Genomic DNA, 26,848 nt, shown 5'->3' on the forward strand with positions numbered 1-26,848 from the left:
TGGAAAGCAAAGTGGTATTAAAGCAGGTCTATCAAGTTTGCTATTCATTGCTGGAATATGAACACCTGTTCTGTTAAATAAAAATGTTTAAAATAAGATAATAAAAGGTTTGTTGAAAGTTGAAGAAAGTAGCCAATACTAAAGGTGTTTTGTTGCTTGGAATCACAAAGACTTAAGGGGGTAAAATTTATGTTATCTTCCAATTCACCGTATGGTACAGGGAAAAACTAATTCAAATGCTTAAAAACATTTGTGCACTATTGTGACGGTCCTGTGGAAACCATTGGATGTACAAATCTTGTTAGTATGGAATGATTTTATTTTCATTAAGAGGCCAAACCTTGTTTAGTTTTTTTTTTTTCCTGTTTCTTCGAAGCAGTAACTTTCTTTTTGAGGCCACAGTGGGCCTGCTGTCTCAGATCCACCTCACTCTGGCCATTCATCATGTGGAAATTGAATTGTTCTCCATGCCAAGATGCTGCACCGTACAATCAGCCATTAGTTTTCGGCCCCACAGCTGGATGCTGCTGTAGCAAATTGCTGTAGACTTCCCTGGAATGGGCCTTTGATTGATCACCTCTAGGGAACCTGCTGGCGAGGAGGCAAGTCAGCCTCTGAAGGCACTAATATTTCAGGGCTTTGAGAATCATGTCCACAAAGGGTATTAAAGGGGGCATGAGTCAATGTTTTCTTATGGAATGTCTTCCCATAATAAAGTAGTGTACACTAAGTTTTTACTGGGGATTTTAACAGCTGGCACAAAAGATGAAAGAACCAGTGTGTGATATTTTAAAGCTTAACACAGCAGCAAACATCTAAATCCAATATGTGATCTAGTGGTGTATTGGTGTTTCTAACCAGACTGCACAGCCTCACTCTGCCTGCCTTGTATTTCTTGCTCATAAGCTTTTTCTTTTCCAAGTTCAGGGGCTGGATGCATATAACTCAGTTTCATAACTAAAACTGTGTACACACAAAGACAGAAATGTGCGAGAGCATTCTTACGCTGGATTTATAAAGCTGTGCATACATATGGTCTCTTTTATAATACTCAATCACCCTGAAACCACAGTCACATGCACAAACCTGATTTTAAAGTTGAAAACAAATACCACAAAATGCCCGTTAAAGTTTGATGGACCTCTGAAAACTCTTGCCACAAAGTTATGCCTCAATGACATGTCCACATAACTCAGTTTTGATAAATCAATGCATTTGTGCGCTCATGAACTGACAATAACTCTGTACCAATCGTTTCATTTCACTACACCTTTCAGTATAAGATTATAGGACCTCAGGTCTCCGTTACATTAAGGCAGCTGTGGCTTGATCTTTGTACAAGTTTTGTAGAATTTGTAAATGAAGCGTACATTTGTTGAATAGCTCGCTGCATGTAACACATGCAGTAGTTTTTCCCATTTGCCTCCCAGTAGCTAAGCCTAACAGACACGACTGTATGTAGGGCGTGTATGGGGAATGCTATTCTGTTAGCTAATTCTCTCGTATAACAAGTGTCTTTTTCATAATTTGAGAGTTCTTAATAAAGACTGTTGTTTCTAGCTAGATAATAAAGAGTAATCTGAAGTAATCTGACTTTATGGATGTGACATTTTCTAATAGTTATGTTTGACAGCGAGTCCTAGTCATATTCGACACAAAGAGATGTTGCTGTTCATCACAAAACAGATGGATATTAGATGGGGTTTGAGGTATAATGGTTTTATTGGTGGGATTGAGAGCATCGCTTGCTGATTATGAAGCAGCATTACATTTCACTAACAAGGCATTCATTAAACAAATTTACATGTTTAAAGGACAATATACCAATTCATTTTTCAATGAGAAGTGCTAACAATTCAGATATGCATTTTATAACACTAAAATTCTTTTGGAGAAAATATTTTACTTACACAAAGCCCTAATACAAGTATCTGAACATCTCTATGTACATCTAAATAGTATATCACATTCATATTAGCCTATTTTTTTATGGATATTAACTTGCTTTTTGATATTCCTACTGTTTGATGCTTTGCTATGTGAAAACAGAGGAAAATTACTTTACAGAGCAAATGAAACCCTGGCTTTTTAGCAGCAACTTCAAAGAAACTGTCATGGTAAAAAGAAAGTACTATCTTTTTTAGGACTTTATGGGGTTTTAATGTATTAATACATAGAATAATTACCTTAGAATTAGGCAAATACAACCCGAGATTATACAACAAATTACATGATAGATTGTACAGTTACTTAACAAAAACTAAGCCAAAATGCAGAAGCAGTGTGTGAAAAACAAAGTCCACTCTGCTTCTATAGAAATAAGAGGGTAAGTAGCAGCCAGCTGCTGCTAATCATATGCACTTTATTAACTGATCTATACAAGTAGAAGTTTGGAGTTTATGGAGAAGTTTATAAGGTCATTTCCAAACATTTTAGTGAGAAAACTAACTCACAATTGGAGAATATTAAAGACAGTTGTTGATCTTCACCCCAGGTCCACAGCAAGTTCACCCCAAGGTCAAACTGTGCAATGCTCAAAGAAATTGCAACATCTCAGACTCTACAGGCCTCAGTTAGCATGTTAAATATTAAAGTTGATAGCACAGTTGGAAAAAGACTGAATACGTATGGCTTGTTTGGAAGGGTTCTAGGAGAAAGCCTTTTCTCTCTAAAAAGAACATGGCAGCACACCTTAGGTTTGCAGAGTTGCACTTGAATGAACCACAAGATTTCCGGAACAATGTCCTTCGGACAGATGAGACCAAAATGGAGATGTTTTGGTCATGATGCACAGCAGCACGTTTGGAGAAAACCAAACACAGCATATCAGCACAGACATCTCATACCATCTGTCAAGCACGGTGGTGGAAGGCTGATGATCTGGGCTTGTTTTGTAGCCACTGGACCTGGGCACCTTGCGGTCATTGAGTCGACCATGAACTCCTCCATATACCAAAGTGTTCTAGATTCAAATGTTAGACCATCTGTCTGACAGCTGAATCTTGGGTGAAATCATGTCATCCAACTAGACGATGATCCCAAGGTGCTGCAGTGGTCCAGTCAAAGTCCAGAGCGCAACCTGGTGGAAATGCTGTGGTGGGACCTTTTGATATTTGTGCATAACCTCATGTAGAAAATCATAACAGCTAGTTCTTGTTACTGACAGTAAGCTTCTGTAAGCTTTTCAATCCGAGGGTGTACTGGGTCTTTCACAAAAACGGCTTCTAGATTTTTGGCTCAGTTTTTGACTAATTAATATTGACACAGTGTAATGTGTCACATGTTGTTGTTCATTTGAGGTTGTATTTGCCAAATTTTCAGATCTGGGAAGGACCTTCTTTTTTTAATCATGTCCTTAGAACTTAAAAGACGGTGCATTTTATTATTAGCACGACTGTATATCAACAAATGCAATGAAGCTGAAGAGACAAAACATGAAAATATCCTGGGTTTGCACTGAAATAATGAAACAGAAGTAGGCAGGAACTAAAAACTCAATTTTCTTTACAAAAGGAGAAAAACACACCCATGTGATGTCAACTAGATACAAATGCATAATAGGTTACCACTTTGTACTCTGTGACCAATGTGAGTCCTCCTCTGACATATGAATCATGTCCTTGCAGAGTGTCAAGCAGTTTAAGAAAGAGATTTAGAGTTGAATGTCATCCAAGAACACACGACAGAGATTATACATCAAGTAAACACTTTTGGATGAGCTCCTGTTTACATCACTGACTTCCTGGAGAAAAATGAAAATAAAGATAGTTATTGTGTCCTGCTTCAATAATCTACACCTCGTTGTTTGGCTCCTGATATGAAATTGCTCTTATAATTATGCAATCCCACAGTGGAGAGTGTACATCTCAGGCAGCCATAGTAGAAAAAAAAAAACATTCTATATTTTTAAGTGGAACTGGCTCATTCGTTTACTCCCACCAACTTGTTTTAAATGCAGAAAAAGCTTACACATTATACACATTTAAGATATCTGGCCGCTTACTGTGAACTCAACTAAACTCAATAATACCGCGTGGCACTTACAGACAAAAAAAAAAACCCAGGTTGGATCGAGGAGGGGCCACGGGGTCAGATTTCCAGAAGAGTGCGACCCCCGATTCACTGACGAACGTCCTGTTTATGCTAAGCTGCGCGCGCCGGCTGCTCTACAAGCAACCTCGCAGCGCGCGATGACGGGCAATGGCCTATCCATAGTACTTACAGATCGTCACACGAGCTGCGGGAAGTCCTACCAATTCCTCTCCACTGTCTCAGCATCCTTCCCAGCGGTGGGGAAAGAAAAAAAAACAACGGAGAAGCTAAACACGCAAAAGTTTTCCTCTGACTCGCTAAAAGAGGAGTCGACATGCACGAAAAGGAGGTGTTTGTGTGAGCTAAGGAAACGACTGACGAAAAGCGCTCTTCGGACGGTAAAAAGGATGATAACATAGCCAGTGTTTTAGGTGGTGTTTTTGTGCGAGAGGACGCGAAAACGTTAACTGTGGAAAAGTTTGAAGCTGGGCTCGGGCTATGGCGCGGGAGAGCGAAGACGCCGGGATGGCCAAAGCCTCAAAAGCCAAAAGGCAAAAAAAGAAGAAAACCAAGGAGAACAAAACCAGGACTGTCCACGCAAACATACTCTATGACTATGCCAAAGGAGATGAAAACCCAAACCGACACTATGCAAACAACAAGATTAAGACGACCAAGTACACCGTGCTGTCATTCCTGCCAAAGAACCTTTTTGAACAGTTTCATCGTTTTGCCAACGTTTACTTCGTTTTCATCGCTTTGCTGAATTTTGTCCCGGTTGTCAACACTTTTCAGCCAGAACTTGCTATGACCCCTGTAATTTTCATCTTGTCTGTCACTGCCATTAAAGACCTATGGGAGGACTACAGGAGACACAGGTCGGATAAAGAAATCAATCACATGGATTGTCTGGTCTATAGCAGGTAAGCTGGGCCTCGGGACTTGCTGGAAGTGTCCAGCTGGTGTGTAAACCTTGTTGCTACTTTATTTTCCCTTGAATCGTACAAGCTGTTCCGCTCTAATGCATCTTGCACACTCTCACATCAGCTGATGTGGGAAGACTAAAAAAAAACAATAGACACATTTGCTCCATTTTTCTTGCCATGGCATACGAACTCGCATTCATGCATGAAGCCAGATGTCACCATTTTAGTCAGATAATCTTTATTTGTTGAGCCAGTATCAGAGGAAACATAAGATTTACGGCCTCAGAGTTAGTCTTAGCCAACACATGAGGAATATGTGGAATCCTGAAAGTCCAGAAAGATAGATTCCAGTCCACCTGTGTCAGAATTACGTGAAATGTTTGTTTGTTGTTGTTTTTTTCTTTCTTCTGATAGTCCATCTTTTGTTTTGGTTCTTCCACTGTAGATTATGAGTAAGTGACTAACCTGGTGACCTGTTTCTGACTATTTTCCTGAGCATGTGTGCACAGACTTTACTTTGCTAATGAAAAGCAGCACTGTCGTCCATGCACAGAGCACAATTCAGGGCCATCAAAAGGCTCAGTGTTTGGTGGCTCCACAGTTTTCAACCAAGTTTTGACCCAAGTTGTTGTTTCAAGGTTGGACATAATTGAATTTTCTTTTGCCATGGCAACATTGTGCTAAACGCGTCAATCTTTCTCATCCTGGCGAGCTGCTGGCTTGAGAAACCCAGACACATTATCTGGATCTGGTACATCATGACGCTTGGAAGGCTTCTACTGAGACAAAGACATTAAATGAGATAACATAACCATGCTCATATGCTAAGTTTTTTTTTTTGTCATGTTGGTGAATTTCACTTCACCTGCCTTATAGGCTACCAACAATTACTGATTTTCAGATTGAAAGTTGGACAGTCACTGTTCATTAATTTTCCATTAAGGTGTTTTGTTAACAACTTGGCAACTTTCGAGACGTCTTCGCTCTGAACCACCGTCTGCTTAGCTGTGATGTGTACTCTGCTACACGAGCTGCAGATGATGCTGGGAGCATTGCAAACAGTGGGGTCTGAGCAGATGAACTCCACCTCCACAAAGCTCTCCATGTCAGTCGGCTTGGCAAAAACTAAAACCCAAGTCAGGCTTCATGGGTACTACAGCTGTTAAGTTGTCTTTGTTAACTCGGGCGCTCTTCAGGTATGCTTCACCAGGCTCTGACCGTGCGTCCCAAAGGAGAGGGCATTTGATACACCACCTGCCACCTGATTTAGTCAAGAGGAATGGGTTATTTAAATGGGAAAGTGTGTACATTTAAAACTTTTTTTGTTTTTTTCACAGACCAGCACTGTTGCTGCAAATGAGGATTTCTGTCAAAATCAATATAAGATATTTATGTTTAACACTCAATGCGTTAATTCTAATGTGAAAGCTACACATTGCGGATGTGAAACTTTCAGTATGATGCTCAGTAAATACATTCAGGTCTCATTATGTAAACATGGAAGCTGGGAGTTAATAACTCGAGGAATAATATGTAGAATTATAAATCTAAAAGGTTGTTGCATATCAGTTCTGTACATGAGAGCACATAACTGACTGTTCTGCTTGATTTTGAATAATTGTTTTAAAAAAATTTGAATTAGGGTCCTCATTTGTGTGAGCAGACAAACAAATCTGCTTCACATATCTGGGACTTTAAGTAGACTTGTTGTACTTAAGGTCTCCCATTTTTAACCTTTTGTAAATGGAGTAGCTGATCTGTTTCTTTCCTAAATATAAGCTAATTTTTCACACACCCAGTTTAAGGCTGCATGTAAGTGACTCATGATTTTCTCCATCAAGTGATTCATAATTTTACCCATAAAGTCAGAAAATGGTAAACATCCCTTAACCAAAAGTGATGCTTTCAAGTTTTTTTGTTATTTCTCTTTCTTTTCCAATAGTCCAGTTACATTCAGTCTGTTGCATTATTATGCAGATCTGAGAAATTGGAACCAACAAATGTCTGGCATTTGTTTCTGAAAAATGGCTCTTAAAGATCAAACAGCTGTTGAACTGAATTGGCTGGCTGTCTTTACAAACTGTAGCTAACAATTAATTACTGTCATTATTTGTTGTGATCATTGATATGTTGTTTAAATTCTTGCTATATACATGCCTGATGCATTTTAAGTTAAGTTATTCTATAGGAATAAGAGGATAAGTAGCAGCCAGCTGCTGCTAATCAAATGCACTTTGACTTTATTAACTGACCATCAGCAAGTGTGAGCACCTCTATATAAGTAGAAGTTTGTGCAGGGTTATAAGGTAATTTCCAAACAATTTAGTGAGAAAGATTATTCACAAGTGGAGAGCATTCAAGAGAGTTGTCAATCCTCCCAGAAGTGGACATCCCAGCAAGTTCACCCCAAGCTCAGACTGTGTAATGCTTAAAGAAATTGCAACATCTCAGACTCTACAGGCCTCAGTTAGCATGTTGGATTTTAAAGTTGACAGACCAGACCAAAGTGGAGATGTTGTCATAATGCACGGCAGCCACAGGACCTGGACACCTTGCAGTTATTGAGTCAACCATGAACTCCTCTTTGTACCAAAGTACAAATGTTAGACCATCTGTCTGACAGCTGAATCTTGGGTGAAATCATGATCCCAAGGTGCTGCAGTGGTCCAGTCAAAGTCCAGAGCTCAACCTGGTGGAAATGCTGTGGTGGGACCTTACGATATTTGTGCATAAACTCATGTAGAAAAGGATAACTGCTAGATATTGTTAATGACGGTGGTTCTGTAAGCTTTTCAATCAGAGGGTATACTTAGTCTTAATTAATATTGACACAGTGTTATTTGTCACAGGTTGTTTTTGCTGAATTTTGAGATCTGATAATCAACCTTAGAACTTAAAAGATGGTGCATTTTATTATTGGCATGACTGTATATCAACAAATGCAATGAAGCTGAAGAGACAAAACATGAAAATATCCTGGGTTTGCACTGAAATAATGAAATAGAATTAGGCAGGAGCTAAAAACTCAATTTTCTTTACAAAAGGAGAAAAACACAGTTAACAATTCTCGGTCACTTAACTGTTTTGAGCTCTCGCTTGGTCAGAGCCATTTTATACCTTCAGTGAGGTATCAGTATGTGTCACTCAGCGCCCTCCGGGAGCCATTTTTTTTCAACACTCCACTTGGAGGTGCTCAAAGAAGCTAACTATCAATAAGCTCCTGATTTAATGGTGTGCATTGATTGGATGCTAATTGGCAGAGTAAAACTAAAGGACCAACAACGGCACCAATACAACTAAGAGCAGCCAACCGTTCAGACTGTTCCTCATATTTATGAGACTGCCTTCAAGTGGCAGCAAAACGCTATAACATCCCAAGCACGTGCGTTTGGGAGGCATCATCAAGAGAGCATAAGAAAAATTATGTTCAGTCCTGTTTATTTTCATCATGAAATTGACCAATTTTCATCTTTACAGGCAATAGGCTGTTCTTGTGTAATCCCTTTTGTTAGTTAAGTTTGTTTAGTTTTAAACTGAAAGTTCATGGCGGAAACCTTAATTTCCTGCTTACACTGCCCTTGCTGTCAAAATACACTGAGAGGAATGCAGTGAAATCATGTTCCACTTTTGTTTATTTAGTTGTAATGACTTGCTTTCTGGACATTTGGGAAGAAATGGAGATCACTGTGTTCCAGTTAGATCAGTCTCGGAGGTGGAGATTGCTCTGTTTGGAGCAGTAGCCGCTGTTTACAACTGTAGCACCACAGTTTGATCTTACACTAACCACTCTCTTTGTTCTGGCAGAGCGGAGAAACGCTATGTGGAGAAATACTGGAAAGAGGTGCGGGTTGGAGACTTCATCAGGCTGCGATGTAACGAAATCCTCCCGGCCGATGTCCTGCTGCTGAGTTCCAGTGACCCAGACCGCCTCTGTCATATCGAGACCGCCACGCTGGATGGAGAGACCAACCTCAAGCAGAGGCAGGTCGTCCGCAGCTTCTTTGACCTGGTGAGATTTTGACAGTGTTAGGAAGAATAATTGAATGCACTTGGCTTTTATTGCGTTTGACTGTTTGACTTTGGTTACATACTTTAGGTTGAAACTTAAAGATACTTTCCACCGAAAGAGTACAGAAACTGAAATTTCTTTCATCCCCTTATCTGAGTGTCTACAGTGTTGAAAAGATAAGATTATTTAAAGGGGGCATATTATTATTATTAATGCATATATTTGGATGTCTGAAGTAATTGGCAACTGAAATCCTCAGAAGAAACACAACCCTAGCATTGTGTTTAGGCTCCCTACATCTGAAAATCTGACACTCAGTGAGCTGTTCAGATTTGCAGGGAAACCTGCGTCGCTTTATGAGGTTATCTTGCCTCCGCCCTCTTTCTCTCCGCCTTCAACTGCAGATGATGCTGGATTTACTTTACCTTTGAAGCGGGAAGTTGAAACCTTTTTGCTCTTGCTTAGATATTAACATCTTATCATTAGACATATAGTTCACTAAGCTGAAGAAATAAATGAGCCAATGATGCTATTCAAATATTATGGTTAATGTTTTATGTCCTAACAAGTAAATCAGGAAGAGAGGGGCATAGTGGAGTCGAGTGGGTCACTCGACGCCCTGAAATGATCTGTTTGAGTAGAGGTGTAAATCGATGAATAAAAAAGGAGCTGCTCTACTTTCTGTTATTCCGACCAAAGCATGTCACAGACAAGTCATCAACATGTCGGGAAATGATGTAAGCTTTTCAGGAAAGGGCATATTTCTCCTTTAATTATCTTTTCACCATAGTAATTTACAACAAATTTTTTTGGACATGAATCTACAAAACTATGCCAGTTTTCATTAAAGGGGATAGAGAATCAAAATCGTCTTTTTCACGTTTTTGGTGTTAGTTCTGAGTCTCCCCGCTGTGGGGAGTACACACGAAGTGCCAGCAAGTGTCAGAACCTCTGTTTCAAGTTTTCCCCTTTTTTGAATAGCCCCCAGAATATCCCCCAATCCGTTTTTGTGAAAAAGTGACGTCACTTTTTCAGCAATCGCCACCCCGTTTCAGACACGCCCCTTCGGCGAGAAACAGGAACTGGTGTGCCGTCCAAGGCTGTGAAAGCGGACTACGATCGTTACATATTCTTCCCCCGGAAAGCAATGTTCGCGATCAATGGCTTTTATTTATTTTTAACAGCATCCCCAGTACATACAACTGCCGACTTTTCCTTTGCGCTGCGCATTTCACGGAGTACAGTTTCACAAAGCTTGCACGATTCCGAGCAGCTCAGTAGATGGTCAGTGCCGACAGGGACAGACACAGACTGCAGCGAGCTGTGCGCTCCGCTGAGAAGGTGATGTGATCGGCTGCACGTCTCCAGGACTATGGGGCGAGCAGGTCGGATCACAGCTGACCCTTCTCTATTTGCACCACTCCCCTCGGGCAGGAGGCTTCGGTCTCTTCGGACCAGAACCTCCCGTCACAAGAACAGTTTTTTCCCCCTTGCAGTTGGACTTATGAACACTTCATAATCACCTCATAACCTGCCCCAGTCACTTTACCATCATTAAAATTGCACTAATGAAGCTGCACTGTTGTTGCTCTGTATATTGGATACTGTGTATTGTTGTACACACCTTGTACATTTTATATTCATATATTTTTATTCTTTATTTTTTATTATTATATCCTATGTTACATGTTTGCACCTTACGCCGCAGCAAATTCCTAGTTAGTGAACACTGTTCACTAACAATGGCAATAAAACAAATTTTCTTTTCAGTCAGTGTATCGCTCTGTTTTCAGTGAGAGCAAGGGCAGCCAATCAAGCAACGGCAACCGAATAGCGCCAACACCTACCTGCATTTCATAATAGATAAGATAAGCCAGATAAGCTCTGAAACGACACCAATAAGGGAAAAAGACGCATTCTAAACCCAGCATAGTAACAGCTGTTTCAGAGAGCCTTTTAGGGAGGTTCTGAGCCATTACAGACCCAACCAATTTTTTTTGGGCTACATATCACATCACATAACAAGGATTAATGCCCCATTCAACCATTCTCTATCACCTTTAAAGATTAGATCATCCTCTTTGATTGAGGTCTCACTATTGGGCTCGATCATTGGCGTCTGTCATGATTTCGTCTGATGCTCCTTTTTTTTTTTTTTTTTTTGTGTTGAAGCACAATGACCGAGACAAAATGAAAGATTAAAATAAAGATATTATAGGTTCTCAGAAACTATGTTTGTAAAACCCTGTGACATTCAAGCATGTTTGATTGGTCAGCAATATCTTGAAGGCAATTGCAATCATTCCTGACCCCTCAGCAAATCCCAGGGCAGGGACCTTTTAAAGAGTGTAAAGCACCTTAATATTAATGTTGACCCTTGTGTCTGAAAGTTAAGATTAAGATTAAGATCAGATTTTATTGTCATGCATACATGCATACACACGAAATTCGTCCTCCGCTTTTAACCCATTCAGGTTGGCACCTGTTTGACACACACATGCACATGCACAGGCAGTGTTTCCCGCAGGAAATTGCTTAGTCAAGGTGGTGAGTCGTCGGCCGGGGGGGGGGGGGTACTTGGAATGGGACGGGGGCTGTTAGAGCAATAACAAAGCTGTTTAAGAGCTGTAACACTTTTTTATTTACATTATTAACTATTTACATTAACAACCAGTAGGTGTCGCAATTCAATGTTATCAATGCTATCTTTTAAAGCTGCGGTCGGCAACTTTTTTTTAGTCATATTAGCTTGAACTGTCATGGGATTCTGGAAGTAGAATATTAAATAGGCTGTTTAGGAAAAATAACGAAATATGTAGCTCCCTCTGAAGCCTGTAATCATGCTTGCAAAAATCGAGCGCTCCCGGCTGTTTTTAACCAATCAAGTTAGGGTGGAGGAATCCTACCTGTCAATCACAGCTTGTGCACACGCTGCTGAGCGTGAGTCTGCCCCAGCTTGTGTGCGCTCACACTGGTGTGAACTCACGTGCACAACCTCGTCCACAGAGGGGGAGGGGTTTGGGGGGCGATTCGGAGCTTGTTAGAGGTTGGGGGAGGGACCTGAAAGTTGTATCAGTTCGAATTTTCCGACTTTAGACTCGGAATTTTGAAAAGCTGCCGACGGCAGCTTTAATGTCTGAGCCTGGCAAAGCATTATTACTTCGGTTTAAAAAAAAAAATAATAATTTTTTTTTTTTTTGGGAACGTTGGCAAGGTGGCAGTGCGAGTTTGCTAAGGCGGCCGCCTTGACTATTAATGCACTGCGGGAAACACTGACAGGGTCACACACTCAGAGACAGATGCCACCCTGGAGCGGTGGGCAGCCATGAAGCGCCCGGGGAGCATGGGGGGTACGGTGCCTTGCTCAAGGGCACCTCAGCCGTGACAAGGAGGTGGACTGACACCCCTCCAGCTATCAGTTCCGCCAATCTTTTTTTTTTTTTTTTTTTTGAGTGGCGAGAGTGGGAATCGAACCGCCAACCTTCCGGTTATTGGACGACCAACTCTAACCACTGAGCCACTTAACGCAAGTCAAGAAGCTTAGTTACCGAAAAGGTTGGTTTTGTCTGTGGAGTTAAATCCTATAGCTTTAGAAAAGTCTTTACTTATGAGCCAAACTACTTCGATGTTAAATGGTCTTGGCTTACACTTGCTAGACAAATACAAAGTAATGTTTGCCTTAACGATGACGTATAACATGGTTTTCAGTTAACAATGATTGCATTCTGAAAGTAGATCTCTGAAGTTGTGTATGTGATATATTATTACAGTCGCTGCTCGTTGGCAGAGAAGAAAGCAAAGAATAAATACAAAGTAGTTATTAAAATCGCCGTACATCAATAAATGGGTTGAACAGAAGGGGGAAAAAACTACTGAAATCAATTCAACTTTGCCTTTACTGTCTGAAATGTAGAAGTTCTGGTTTCTTTTTCTTAACACAATTTAATGGGTCAAACAAAATGCATTATGAACAGACGCCTTCCAATAACTGCACCTTAAGTCAAAAAGAATGATTAAATAAGCACTGGTAGAAGATGACCTGTCTTCATGTAAGCCACACGAAGTCTGAGAAGTCCTGCAGTAGATTCTAAATCCCAAAGATGTGAGCAGAGGGCACCAAACCCTTTAGTAATCAGCTGCTTGCTTTCTGTTGGCAGGACTGCGAGTTTGACCCGTTGAAGTACACCAGCGTAATTGAATGTGAAAAGCCCAACAACGACCTGAACAGATTCCGAGGCTACACGTGAGTACTGCTCGTTTCAAGTAGCAGCTGCCTACCAGGTGGTTGTAGCCTTCCAAAGATTTTGAGAATTTTTGTGCTTCAGACTGGAAATAATGTGAAACTGTGGTTTGTTGACAAGCCAGTATTCTGATTCGTATTTTTGGGACGTGGTGGCAGGATTTTGACTTGTGTGCATTTGAAGTTTTATGTGCTTTCTCGTGACCAGAATGAACCAAATCTGCTTCCACTCAACTTGACTAATGAAGCTGCAGGTCCTCGGGCCTCATGAGGGATGATCAGTTTGTGTGTTCACTTTCATCTTTTTCAAGATGTATATTGATCATTATTTCCAGTGTGTGTAATGAAAGGCGTGAAGGACGGAAGGAATACAACTAAATTCATGCAGTGACTCACGTCCTTCATTATTGATAACTTTACACTAACAATTGAGCTAATTGATGACTGAGTCACTCTTCTGACATAAAGGCACACCTTTGTGTGATCACCTCTGTGATCTATTCAGCCTCAAAATAGACTAAAATATTTTCTAATAGAGATTTAATTGTAAGTCTTTTTCGATAAGAAGTTCTCTGGAAGTCCATCAAGACGAACAATTTTTAGATCTTTAGTAGTATCATAGCGGACACTCTCTTCCATGTCGTCTCCATTCTTCCAATATTTTCCCAGTTTCATGATCAAAAGTATTTAAATGGCTTCTGACCTGTGGTCCATATTTTCTCAAACACCTCCTGTTAGGTAACTGAAATGACCAGTTTGGGTCTGGATGTGTCTTGTCGCTGACTTCCTCTTAAAGTCAAACGTTAGAATCGTACATCGTATGTGTTTGTACATCTCCCGGGGCATCTAATCATATATCTGTCTTTATTTCAGCTCTTGTGTTGTAAAGTGATGTTTGGGCTTGCAGGCAAGAATAGGAACAGGAAACAGATTTATTGGGATGGGATTTTTACAGTTTCTCTAGTTGGAAAAGTTTTTCAGTTGTAGGTATGTGAACAATTCAGTTCAGAGATTTCTTGAAGTCAATAGATTATTCCAGTCAAGAGTACTTTTAAACCTCCGTTTGTACATTAACCTTGCAAGACAGTTGAATTCTTTCTACATACACAAGATTATACCGATGAAGTAGTTAATTGTGCGTGGTTTCAAGCTGTTGTTTTGTGGCCGAGCAACAGTGTTTTGAACCGATCATCCATCTTATGCTCAAGGCTAATGGTAAGTGTTTCAGGTCACACAATGGCGGCTCCCAAAGAGATGAACGTAGATGCTTACTGCATCACTTGTGTCAGAACTTTAGAGTGTTTCTTTATTGATGAAGCGCCACAGAAGAATTTTCTTGCTGGAAAAGACGTTTTCACTCATCTCCTGACTGGCTCCAGCAGACGTTTGAATTTACCAATTGGGTACACTCCATTGATCTGATTGGTACAGGCGGGTTTGTGATAAATGGTGTAAGACCTATTTCATCCGATCACTTGCAGAGTATTTTTTCTGAAGTGTTTGCCCTTTTCCAGTTTCCATTGAAGACCTCGTACATAGTTGTGCAAAACAAATCACTCTATTCAAACCCTATTTCGGCGTCTTTTAGGAAGGGTGCCCACTCTCAGGGGAACAAAACACAGACTTGATTTGATAATGATCTTGTAGGCATCTGTGATTTTGCCTTCATAATAAACAATGATCTCAATGTCAGGGACCTATAAACTGGGGAAATCACAACACCCCCCATTTGATTTAGAAAGTTAAATGATCCAAGAATAAGATTTTAATTGAAAGGAAATCTGCTGGAGTCTTCTTACTGTCAACTCGACTCCAAAAGGCTTTCAAGTTCCACTGAAACAGCTAATAGCTTACATATATTTATGTGTTTCCCATAAAAACAGAAGGTAGGGATGGACGACTGTCTGCAGTCTGCTCTGATTGGTCAAGTCCAGTGGCCTGATCAGGCTCCTCCAACTATTCTACATAACATCTTTTTAAATTTGAAACTAGGAAATCCAAATTATGGATGTAAAAGCACCTTATAGAATTCCAGAAAAACTACATTTGTATAATTGTGGTACCAGATAGTAGCGCAAGGCACATTGTAAACAAATATTTAAACATGAAATTTGATTTCATGAGGATTTGAATTCATAAATGGATCAGCTTAAGAGGTGCTGGTTTTTGGATTCTTTGAACAAAGCCCGGGTACCCATGTCCCCCTCTGTCCAGGCTTTTTTTTTTGTTAAGCTGTTTGCTGGTTTTCTTATTACCATACAGAGAGAATGTTAGTGGTCTGATCTAAATTTCAGCAAGGAAACAGACTGGATTCATTACAAAAAAAATGTTTAACTGCTTCTTTTAGCATGTTCATGTTTATCAGTGGGATGCAACCCCTGTGCTGCCTGGTATCATCAGAGCAAACGTGTGAAACCTGGGTTCATGCCAGGCATGTCACTCAGTTTTCATTTCGTCCTCGCATGGAGACTTGTTGGAAGGGTGTGTTTGTGAGACAAGAGGACGAGAAGCTTCCTCTGAGCTCTCAGTAAAGCCGCTGCGCCAACTCGTACTCGGAACGATTAGGACATGTATTCTCTGCTCAGAAGGAGACCAGATGCTGCAGGTATTCAGTTGCCAGGCTACAGTGGAGCACAGGGCACAGCGCCTTGGCTCAGTACTTTATTATATTACAGCCAGTGACACCAAGTCTTATCTCGCTCCATTTCTGGTAGGAAAAAGCACTCTGGGATTCAGAGGGTGTTATCAATTTTTCCAACTCCAATCTCCATCACGAGCTGTGAACGCTGATGAGCTGTGCGTGAACTGCTCCTGGTGCAGGGACACTCTTATTAATCTGTGATGGTGGTGATGTGTCAGTTGGCTTTCTGACAAGGGCCAAAGGATGAATGTTCCTGTTGGTAAACATGCTGCCAGTTGTTTGACCCTGAGAGGAGCCACAACAGAGCTGATTAAGCTCTGCTCCAGACTAAAGGGTGCAAGGCTGTTTAACACACTTGTAATCCTTCATTTAATAATAGGATTAAAGCTGACATTATTGGCCCCTCATTTAATACAGCTTAACATATATTTCACTTTTAGTCAAACAGCATTTCCTTGTAGGGATTTAAACTTCCTTGGTGGGCTGGCTGACTAAAAGCTGAATTCCATCTTTGTGTTGCTTCTCGTGATGAGCCTGACAAGTTTTAAACAGACAGGTCTCAAGTGAGAATTGAGGGTCAGTGATGAGGCAGTGAATTGCCTGATTGACTTGGAGCCCTGAGGGGTTTGAGCAAAGCAGAAGCATGGCCACTTGTTCTGTATCGGTGGGAATGCTGAGATAAGGGCCTCTGGTCAGCGGGGACTGTGGTGCTTTCTGAGCATGATTGATTGAAGCGCTCAGCAGGATGAACGGATGTTGTCTTTGGGCACGTGTGCATGAAAAAAAAGATTCTCAGAACATCATTATTTTTCACCCGACTGTCACCATCATCAATTTGCTGGCACTTGGAGTCATTTTTATGCGTCTTCCAACGTGACAGAATCCATCGGAGCGGCAGAAGAGATGCACTTTACAAGGAAAACCTGCTGCTGCGAGGCTGCACCATCCGCAACACAGAGGAGGCTGTGGGAATAGTCATTTACGCAGGTCAGCTCCCACGGTATCAGCGTTGTCATGTGGCACGCTCCATATTAGATGTCTGACTAACTAGCCATGTATCTCTGCAGGTCATGAGACCAAAGCCATGCTGAATAACAACGGCCCGCGTTACAAGCGCAGTAAACTGGAGAGACAGATGAATGTAGATGTGTTCTGGTGTGTCATCATCCTGCTGGTTATGTGCCTGTTTTCTGCTGTTGGTATGTAACTGTTTAAGTTGTGGAATCAGCAGCCCAGCCTTGTTGCATGGCTGCTAAATTTAACTGAGTCTTCTTGTAATGATAGGGAATCAAATCTCTTTTCATATAGAGTTTATTGTGCTTTTACTTCCATCCTCATTCCAGTATTTCTTTGAGTTGACCTTGTGGTGTTGCTGTTCCAGGTCATGGGCTGTGGATGTTTCAGTATGGAGATAAGAGACCAGTGTTTGATGTTCTTAGCCCAGAAGGGACAGACTTATCACCCATCATGTCAGCCATTTATCTCTTCCTCACCATGATCATCGTCCTACAGGTACGGACTACAGAGAAACTTAAAGAAACAAAAGTGCAGATAAAGACACAAAATGACACATTGTATCGGTAAGTATAAAATGTTCTTTCCGACTGTGAACGAGCAGTGCTGTAAATCAAAGAGTGAGCAGTAGTTACTGTCGCCCCCTGGGCATGTGACCTCTTAAGTCTTTTATCTTTCCTTTCAGTCTGAAAAATCAGTGAAAGTGCATGTGTTGCCTTTCTAATATAAGATAAAAAACAGGTGAAAATGTCACCCTGTCCTTTGTCAGACACTGCAGCCAGGTTATGATAGCAGGCAGATTTTGAAATGAGTGAGAAGTCAGTGAAGACAGGCGTTGGGTTCGCTGTACACACAAATAACTGCTGCTGGTCAGGTTTTGATACTCTTATGATGGCACCCAGCAGCATGGAGGGTATGCAAACTTAACTGTTCCAAAGGTTCGGACACATTTCTCCAAACAGAAATGTTGCCTGGAAATGTCCCAATATGGAGTAAACCAACATTTAGACTACATTAACATTTAGCTTTTGTAAGCTCACTAAGAAGTAGAATAAGTCAGGCATAATGCGTTTCTATCTCTGCTGTTGTACTTGAATTTTGTAGGATTATACAATTTGGCCACTCGGTTTAGCTATTTTAACCATTGTTCTCTTATTTATTTATTTTTTAAGCTAACTCAGCTGCTACCTTTTGCTCTATGTCAACAATGTAAAATTTGGTTGCTTTTAGCTAACAGCTTTTCAATTACTTTCAATTAGTTTATTAGTTTTTGCTTTATGTTTGAGCTTCTATCTGTTACTTTTATTAAACATTTAAACTGTGAATTTTTTTTTTTTAACTTTTTTAAACACCTATCATGAAGTTACAACTATTTCATTTATTTATATTCATCTCTTTATTTCTTACATTTTTCAAGCGAGCCATCTAAATCCTTTTGACATTACAGTTCGCTTCTGTTGCAGCTGCTTTTCTCTCTAATTTTTTTTTTATTTTTAATATTTATTCAACACTTTTAGTTAGCTGCCTTAATTGTTATATTTGCTCTTTCTTACTTTGACCAATTTGAACTGTTTTCTTCTTTTTAATTGTTCAACCGTAGCTGTTAGCTCTCTTCCCTTTAAAGTTTAGCATTTATACTGTTCCAGTGCTCATCCATTCAAGTGATAAGCAGCTCGACCACTTTTCTAAAATATTCTCTCTTCTCTTAGGTGCTGATACCCATCTCCCTTTTTGTGTCAATTGAAATTGTCAAGATCTGCCAAGTGTACTTCATCCATCAGGACATGGATCTTTACGACGAGGAGACAGACTCCCACCTCCAGTGCAGAGCACTTAATATCACAGAGGATCTGGGCCAGATGCAATACATCTTCTCTGACAAGACGGGTACGCTGACGGAAAACAAGATGGTGTTCCGCCGCTGCACCGTAGCGGGGGTGGAGTACTCCCATGATGCCAATGGTGAGACAAGCAAGCCAAAACACACACATATGCACAATGTTTTTATTGCCTTTGGGGACTCTCCATGACACAGTGCATTTCCTTGCACATTACCCTAATCTTAACAATCACAACTGAATGCCTAACTAACCCTAACCCTGAACCTAACCATATCCTCATTCTAACCCTGACTCTAAAAGTCTTTACTTCAAAAATCGCTCTGTACCAGCGCAGCTCCCACATTTACACAAAGTCCCAATAAGCTGGTGCGCCGACAGATTTTTGTCCCCAACATGTAAGAAAAACAAACATACACCCCTCAAAGGAATTTGACAACACTTCTTGGATTTTATGGTCATTCTTAATGGGGCGTGTATGTGTGTGTTTGTGTGTCATCTAGCTAAAAGACTTGCCATGTATCAGGAAATGGATTCTGAGGAGGAAGAATGTATGTCCCATGGTGGCACCCTGCCCAGGCGGGACAGTGTTACCAGCCACCAGAGCGCCCGTGTTGTGCTGCGCTCCCATAGCACCAAGTCCCACCGCAGGACGGGCAGCAGGGCGGAGGCCAAGCGAGCCAGCATCCTGTCTAAGCACACGGCCTTCAGCAGCCCCATGGTCGGTTCACCCTCCCCGTTCAGCCATCCAACTTGTTTTGCTGTCTACTCCACTCCCCCCCCCCCCCCCCCTTAATAAATGTCCTCTTACCTGCAGGAGAAAGATATCACCCCTGACCCTCAGCTCTTAGACAAAGTCAATGAATGCAGCAATCAGATGGACTTCATGCGCTTCCACAGTCAGCCCATATCCCAGCTGCCCTCTGACCTCTCAGACATCATCGACTTCTTTATCGCTCTCACAATCTGTAACACAGTGGTGGTGTCGTCCCCCAACCAGCCCAGGCACAAGGTAAAACTGCTTTACTCCCTTTCTTGGGCATGTGTGTTCTGTTATTGTGTGTGTGTGTGTTTGTGGCAGCGTGAACAGCTGTGTTTAACAACTAGGTAAAGGAAGCTTTGCGTTTAATTACTGCAATGGATGCGTCTGCTCGACATGTGACAAAGCTAAGCTTGTAATATAGCGCTGACAGCGTATCAGTGGCTGTGTGCTGTGGTGCTGATGTCAACTGAGCACAACTTACTGTTCTCTTTACATCAGCCCGTCCTTTATCTGAGAGCTTTTTCATGATTATAAAGTTTACATCAGCTAATCTGCTCTGCGTGTGCTGGAAAGGATCAGTGCAGCTTGAGTTTTATGTTTTTCTTATTTCCAAAAAATGCTTTACACAAAGGCAACATTTTGCCAAAAGTAGATATCTTAGTGGAAACGACAGGAGAAAGCGAGCAACACTGACCATAAATATTCAGCTCTAAAAACCAAGTTGCCTTTTCTTTGTTTTACACAAAAAGTGTCAACAGAATATTCGAGAATGTTCGTTATAACTCCAAAACGGTAACTGTACTACTGCACCTATTATTCTTTGCTTTTATCCTTTATTTTTTGTCAAAATCATGGGAGTGGTTACATAATTTCAAAAACCTCCAAAACAACAGCAAAGTGTCCATTTGCACGTAGCTTTGGCTGCTTTGCTGCCTGTATCTTTGATGTGCTCGGTCCGACCACTGCTGTGTATCCGTGTTTTGTTTTGCCCTCGTGTGATCTGGGGTGTGGTTGTCCTGTTCAGAGGTGATATCCTCCTCACGCCACATACAGTGTGTACTGGTTCGCTGTCCAGTCCCGCCCGCCTCTCAGACAGACAGATCTGTTCAGATTAAATTGTACACAGTGACACATTATTTATGCAAGTCTGTCTGTCTCTTTGAAAGTTATCCGATAAGATGGAGGGAAATTTAAATAAGAACAATATAACCAGCTTTAATACAGCTTTTTTTTTTCTTTTTCGTTGTGCTTTGTTATGCTTATGCCAGTGCAATTGTTCACATTTTATGATGATTCCCTCATGGATAACGTGGCACCTGAAGGAATTATCCCTCTCTATTCATGAGAGCCATGACTCTGTCCCGAGACCTCACTGTGAGTCACCCTTTCTGCTTTTGTACTGCACCACCCTGATATGGAGGACTGGCTGGGGGATTATTGGCTGGAGAAGCATTTTTTCATCTGTTCTCAAGTCTGCAGCACCAGAGCTGGCCTCTGGTTTACAAAAACATTTTAAGACTTGAATGACAGTAAATAGTTTTTTTTATGAATTGATCAAGTTTAAAGACATGTTTCATAAAAGTGGCGCACATAATTTATAGCCCTTTTTGAGATTATTATTTGTGAGAGTAATTCCTCACCCACAGACGCTTCCTGTTAAGTGACAAAAAGTTAGAGATTTATTTATTTACAGTCAATAAGAACACTTTGATCTCAACAAATCTATTTGTTTTGTCTTATTTTTAGAGCAGAATCCATCTTGTTGTCCTCAACTGTCTTAAATGTGACGGATTATCTATGAGAGGGAAGCATTTATGCCTTCTTCTCTGCACCAGACCCAGAGTTGGGCATTTCTTGAAATGAAATAGCAGAAATGCTTTGGATGTCTTGTTACTTCAAGAAATCAAAACGTCAACAACTACAATTTGTGTTTACAATGTTGATGCTTACCAAGTGAAATCGTATCAGCATATAGATGCAGTATTAGTGACATCTTAATCAGAATAGTCCTTAGATTTTCTGCTGTTGCCCTTCTCTTGGAGCATATGTGTGATGATTGTGTTTAAGATGTTGAAATCTCATCATGTTGCCCTTTGAGGTAGGTGGCAGTATTTTTTTTTGGGGGGGGGGGTTGTTCCTCTGGCAGCATTTACCAATATTAGCCCAATGTTTGCTGTCCTCACTGTGTTTCATAGTTGAGGGGAAATTGCTCGCAGTTAACTGTGAGGAAGCATACCAACCGTGTGTGTGTGTGTGCGTGCGTGTGTGTTAAAGATGCCAAGCATGTGCTGGCTGACAGCAACTGCTTGTTTGGTTGTAGGGTTACCTAAAATACTGTTGGTAAGTTAAGGAAAATCTTGCTACATTAAAGAGCCCATATTATGTTCATATTATAATAAGTGACCTACTTTTCTTCTTCTGTACAAAGCTGCAGCATATAGTGTTTCTTTTTGTCTGAAATGCTTTGTTTTAGCCGTGTCTCTTTCAGACTTCCCCACCTGAAATGTTCAGTCCGTTTTGATTGGTCAGTTATGGCTGCTGTTTTTATATTTATTTATTTACTTGAGGTGTGCAAAACAAGCCACTATTGGCGCATCATGTGCATGTCTAATTGGGGGGGTTTTCCACTAAATCGCTCTGACTCCAAAAACAACAGTGCTACAGTAGCACAAAATCTTTGCTGAGTGAGAGCAAAGAACGACTAACCGCCATGTTTAAAAGCCCAGAGCCAGTGTAGAGTTTTAGTCTGCCTTAATTCAAGAGAGAACAATAAAAACTGAGCTGCAGTGTGCATGTGAAGTTGAAGCAATAGTGGAACAACGTGAACTCTGTGTTCCTCTCATTGTCCTGCTGTTTCATGTTTTATATCATCAGTCGTGTACGTGAACACTGCTCAGTGTGCAGCATGCGATGGCATTCACAATCATTGTTTGAAGCTACATTTTCTAACATTGTTGGTGTTTTATATCAGCAGCTCCTGTTCAAAAAGCTGTGCACAAGTTCTGTTGGTATCACCGTTTGGAAACCCCGGTCAGCATTGCGTGGAAGTTTGTTGGTGTATGTGTGTGTTTCAGTGGCCTTTTGAAATGCTTAAAAACAGGGAAAAACTGAAATGCATAATATATCCTCTTGGCTGTAAGCTGACTGATATTTTCTTAGTCATGTCCTTGTAAAAATTGTCATTTTAAATCGCATATTATATTTTGTGAATGGCTGACACTTCTGCCATATTCTTTGTAAATGTGATCCAAATGGCCCCCGCTTTAGGTATGATTAACCGACTTTTCGTTGTCCTCCAGGTCCGGATGAGATTTGAGCTGAAGTCTCCAGTTAAGACCATTGAAGACTTCATCAAACGCTTCACCCCCAGCCGCCTGACCTCAGGCTCCAACAGTAGCAGCTCTTCCAGTCTGAACCGCTCGTCTAACAAAGGATGCTCCAGCATGCTTTCCTCGCCTTCAGCAGAGAGCACACTCGCCAAACTGAATGAGGAGCAGCCCTCCGGAGGTTTGGAGCCCACCTTCAGCCCAATCCCGCCCTGCTACGATGGGAAGACTTCCTGGAACCTTGAGGAAGGAGAGCTGCGCTACGAGGCAGAGTCGCCCGACGAGGCTGCGTTAGTCTATGCTGCCAGGGCTTACAAGTGCTCCCTTGTTGGGCGCCTCCCCGACCAGGTGACTGTGGAGCTGCCTCACCTGGGGAAACTGAGCTTCGAGCTGCTGCACACTCTGGGATTTGACTCCACCAGGAAGCGCATGTCTGTGGTGGTGAGACACCCTCTCACTGATCAGATTACTGTCTATACTAAAGGAGCTGACTCTGTCATCATGGACATCATCAAACCCCTTGACACAGGTAGGAAAATGCTTATATATGTAACCACAGAGCAAGTCTTTTTAAAAAATTAATAAATAAAAAAAATTTCTCACACCTTTAGAATTTAATGACAATCTACAGGTGGAACACTTGGTAAAACATGGTTGGGATTTAGATTGAAATTGTACATGACAAGTACAGTATCACATCCCAATAATGACGGCATTGATATGGAATCACATGGCGTATTGACTTATTAGACATGTCAGTATTGGTGTGTTGCTGATATTACTTTGGACCGCGTTAAACAATGGCTCGTTTTCTTGTGTAGGGTTTGTGAAAAATTAAATATACTGTGGGCTGCCTGCACAGGGAGGTGGTCTTTGTCTGAAAAGGTCATTTCCATTGAGGTAACCTTACAAGATCACAAGTTATGGAACAACTTGCGTTTTTGGAGCTGCCAGACTAAATGCTTACTTTGGCTATTTTTCCAAAAACAAACTCCTTTTTTTTTTCTCCCCTTTTCCTTGTTCCATGAATAACGTGCTGTTTCGTGTCGTAATGGCAAAGGTGTGAAAGGCTGTTGGTATTCCAGGCACACAGAGACTCACACAGGCTCTTTTCACTAATATTTTGTGCACAGTCAACAGACATCCGTCCAGGGGTTCTCTGCAAAGACTCTTTCATCCCACTTGAAAGTTTGACGCGACACACAGCTTTAAAGGCTGCAGCTAAGGATGATGTTCATTATTTTATTGTACTACGTTTGCAAGTCAATTTGAAATCGTTGTACATTGATTAAGAAAGGTGCCCATCACAATTTACCACAGGCTTAAGAGTACATCTTTTGTCTACCTGACCACAAAGTAAAGGAAATGTAATGGATTATACAGATGGCCAACTGCCACATTTGTGTAGCTGATTAGTAAAAGTTATAAGTAGCTCACTTTTTATGTGGCTGTTGGAGTCGGGACATCCAACAGAAAGAAAAGATATAAGAAAATGCGCCATAGTGTCACATTATATGTGCAGGGTGCATAGATGACGTACAGAGAGAAAGGCTACAATGCCTGGAAAACATTCTGTAATCGGCACATCTGGAGGATGTTCATTCTGCTTTTTGTTTTGTAAAAAAGAAATAAAGAAAACACAAATGTTACACAACAGTTTTATTTAAAGCGATACAATGTAACTTCTCAAAAAGCCCACTCTGGAGCTCCCCCTACAGGCTTGGAGGTAATGTACGGTTACACTGTCGTAAATACAACACCCTTTCACTTTCACTTTTCACGTTTGTTGACGAACCGGCGAGGAGTTAGAAGCTGCAAGCTATGTCGACCGAGAAGGTAAGAGTAATCAAATGTACCTGGGAGCGTGAGAGGGGTCTATTTGTTTTTGCGGTAGGTGTGCCAGAAAGCAAGTCAAAGTACTTCCGCTCAGCTCCCGGGCCGCCACCGGGCCGCTCCATTAAAGTTACATAGCGCAGTTTTTCCAACTCAGACTCCCGAAGGGCATAGGAGACAGGCCAATCGTAATATTAAAACTCATTCTAGCCACACAAATTTTTTCAAGCTGTTATTTTAAGGTAGAAATGTTACATAGTATTGCTTTAATAGCGGGACATTCTGGCTTGGTAAAACATAATTTTTTTTTTAGTGAAGTAAAGGAAAAAATGGTGGAATTACCTTGTAATTTGCACTCTTAAAACAAATACCTGCACAGGTCTAAAATGCAAATGAGTTTGGGGTTTAAAGAGTGCTTGCAGAGCTTAACAGCTGTTGTACCTCGCTGATTGGCAGGAAACATGGGCCCCAACAAAAGAGCTGTCAGCGGAAACAATGGGAGGAATTAGAAAACTCCTTCAAGAAGGTAATTCAACTTGAGAGAATGGCAAAAGCTGCTGGTTGTTCCCCGTCAGCTGTGGCTAAAATTTGGAGCGAGACGAAGCAAAATGGGAGGGTTGTAAAAGGGAAAGATCCAGGTCAACCATAAAAGGTGTCAAGGCGTCGGGACAGGGAGCTCAAAGCAATATGCCTGAAAATCAAAAAATGCACAGCAAAAGATATGAAAGCAAGTGGGCAGAAACGAGTGCTTTGTGACCAACCTGTAAGAAACCGGCTGGAAAAATTCAAGCTGTGCACAAGTTCTGTTGGTATCACCGTTTGGAAACCCCGGTCAGCATTGCGTGGAAGTTTGTTGGTGTATGTGTGTGTTTCAGTGGCCTTTTGAAATGCTTAAAAACAGGGAAAAACTGAAATGCATAATATATCCTCTTGGCTGTAAGCTGACTGATATTTTCTTAGTCATGTCCTTGTAAAAATTGTCATTTTAAATCGCATATTATATTTTGTGAATGGCTGACACTTCTGCCATATTCTTTGTAAATGTGATCCAAATGGCCCCCGCTTTAGGTATGATTAACCGACTTTAAACTTTTTCTAAGCATCAGACCCAAGTGAAAGTGTTTTAACTGCAGCTGCAGCTTCTGCTCTCTGCCTGACTTTCTGGAATGCTGCTTGGCATGATATTAATTTTTATGGCAAAACAACACCGGAACAAGGCACGATGTCTTCCACGGCTTTAGAACTTTCTCTTTACTCAGGCTAAGGTTAAAGAGTTGCTGTAGAATCCCACATAGCTGTTCCTCACAGGCCTTCAGGACCCTGAGCCTGACACCATCCTGACTTGCTGCCTTGGTCTGGTTCAGTCTTCTAAATTGCTTCTTCTCCTGACTGCTGGAGGCAGAGGAGGTCTCATTGTGTCCTGATTTGGGGGGAGATGTTGTTGTGGCTGTTTGAGATCCATGACTGAGGTGCGGAGGTGGAGGGTGGCTGTGGGTCCAGGGAGGGTGTGAGGGGTGTGTAGCTGGATGCAGGTGAGGAGAATGCCGCCTGTTGTCCTGAAGTGAACCCATTGAAAAACAGTTTCAGCCCATTGGCTTTGTCCAGCCTTCCATCAGCCTGTGATTTATTTTTTTATTTTTTTCTCACTGAAGAAGCATCTCTCACGTTTTTCTGCTGGAGCTTGCTTTTTAGCTTTTTTTTTTCTCTATTATCTTTTTTTTTCCAGCTGAAGAGTCCTCAGTAACTCCCCCCGTCTCCTTCCCTGAACGCTCCTTGAAGTTCAACTATGATCTGATTTGTGCTGCATTGTATATTCGTTCCAAGTTCGATGTGTGGTTTTTGGAGCAGATTATGTGCTGTGTATTTTGAACAGGCGAAGTCACCGTGTCTCCAGCATCAGTAAACCTTTTCAAACAGCTCGTTGTAGACAGGAATGTTGCACATTAAAGCGGTTTTGCTAACAGTTATCCGTCTGAATAAAATGAAATCACAGACTTTGTGATGCAGGTAATGTCTGATTCAGAATCTAATTTTGGTGGAATATGGTGGAAACTCTGTGTGCAGTCGACTGTTCAACTTTCTCGTGTGATAGTTAATCACAGGAGTGATTTTGTACTTGTTTACATCCTGGCAGTGACTTAGTGCGACATAAATTTCTTTATATGATGTGGTATCTTGTATAAAAGCTCCATAAATCAGTCAGAGTAAATTCTACATCCTAATGTT

The 26,848-nt window shown here is 41.2% G+C and overlaps 1 protein-coding gene across 2 annotated transcripts in view; it reads left to right on the top strand.

Annotated features, from left to right (window-relative positions):
• The first annotated feature begins 4,291 nt into the window (after positions 1-4,291).
• The window catches only part of atp10a (ATPase phospholipid transporting 10A), a 43,679-nt gene continuing 21,122 nt past the window's right edge, over positions 4,292-26,848 (top strand). For both annotated transcript variants that reach the window (XM_075484812.1, XM_075484813.1), the window contains exons 1-10: positions 4,292-4,955; positions 8,763-8,967; positions 13,125-13,210; positions 16,729-16,835; positions 16,916-17,047; positions 17,230-17,360; positions 18,572-18,824; positions 19,204-19,421; positions 19,518-19,712; positions 22,763-23,318. In XM_075484812.1, coding sequence (XP_075340927.1) covers positions 4,531-4,955; positions 8,763-8,967; positions 13,125-13,210; positions 16,729-16,835; positions 16,916-17,047; positions 17,230-17,360; positions 18,572-18,824; positions 19,204-19,421; positions 19,518-19,712; positions 22,763-23,318 — 2,308 coding nt within the window. In that variant the 5' untranslated portion in view covers positions 4,292-4,530. The remainder of the gene's footprint in view (positions 4,956-8,762; positions 8,968-13,124; positions 13,211-16,728; positions 16,836-16,915; positions 17,048-17,229; positions 17,361-18,571; positions 18,825-19,203; positions 19,422-19,517; positions 19,713-22,762; positions 23,319-26,848) is intronic.

This window comes from Odontesthes bonariensis, chromosome 15 (assembly GCF_027942865.1).
Source record: "Odontesthes bonariensis isolate fOdoBon6 chromosome 15, fOdoBon6.hap1, whole genome shotgun sequence".
Classification (NCBI taxonomy): domain Eukaryota; kingdom Metazoa; phylum Chordata; class Actinopteri; order Atheriniformes; family Atherinopsidae; genus Odontesthes; species Odontesthes bonariensis.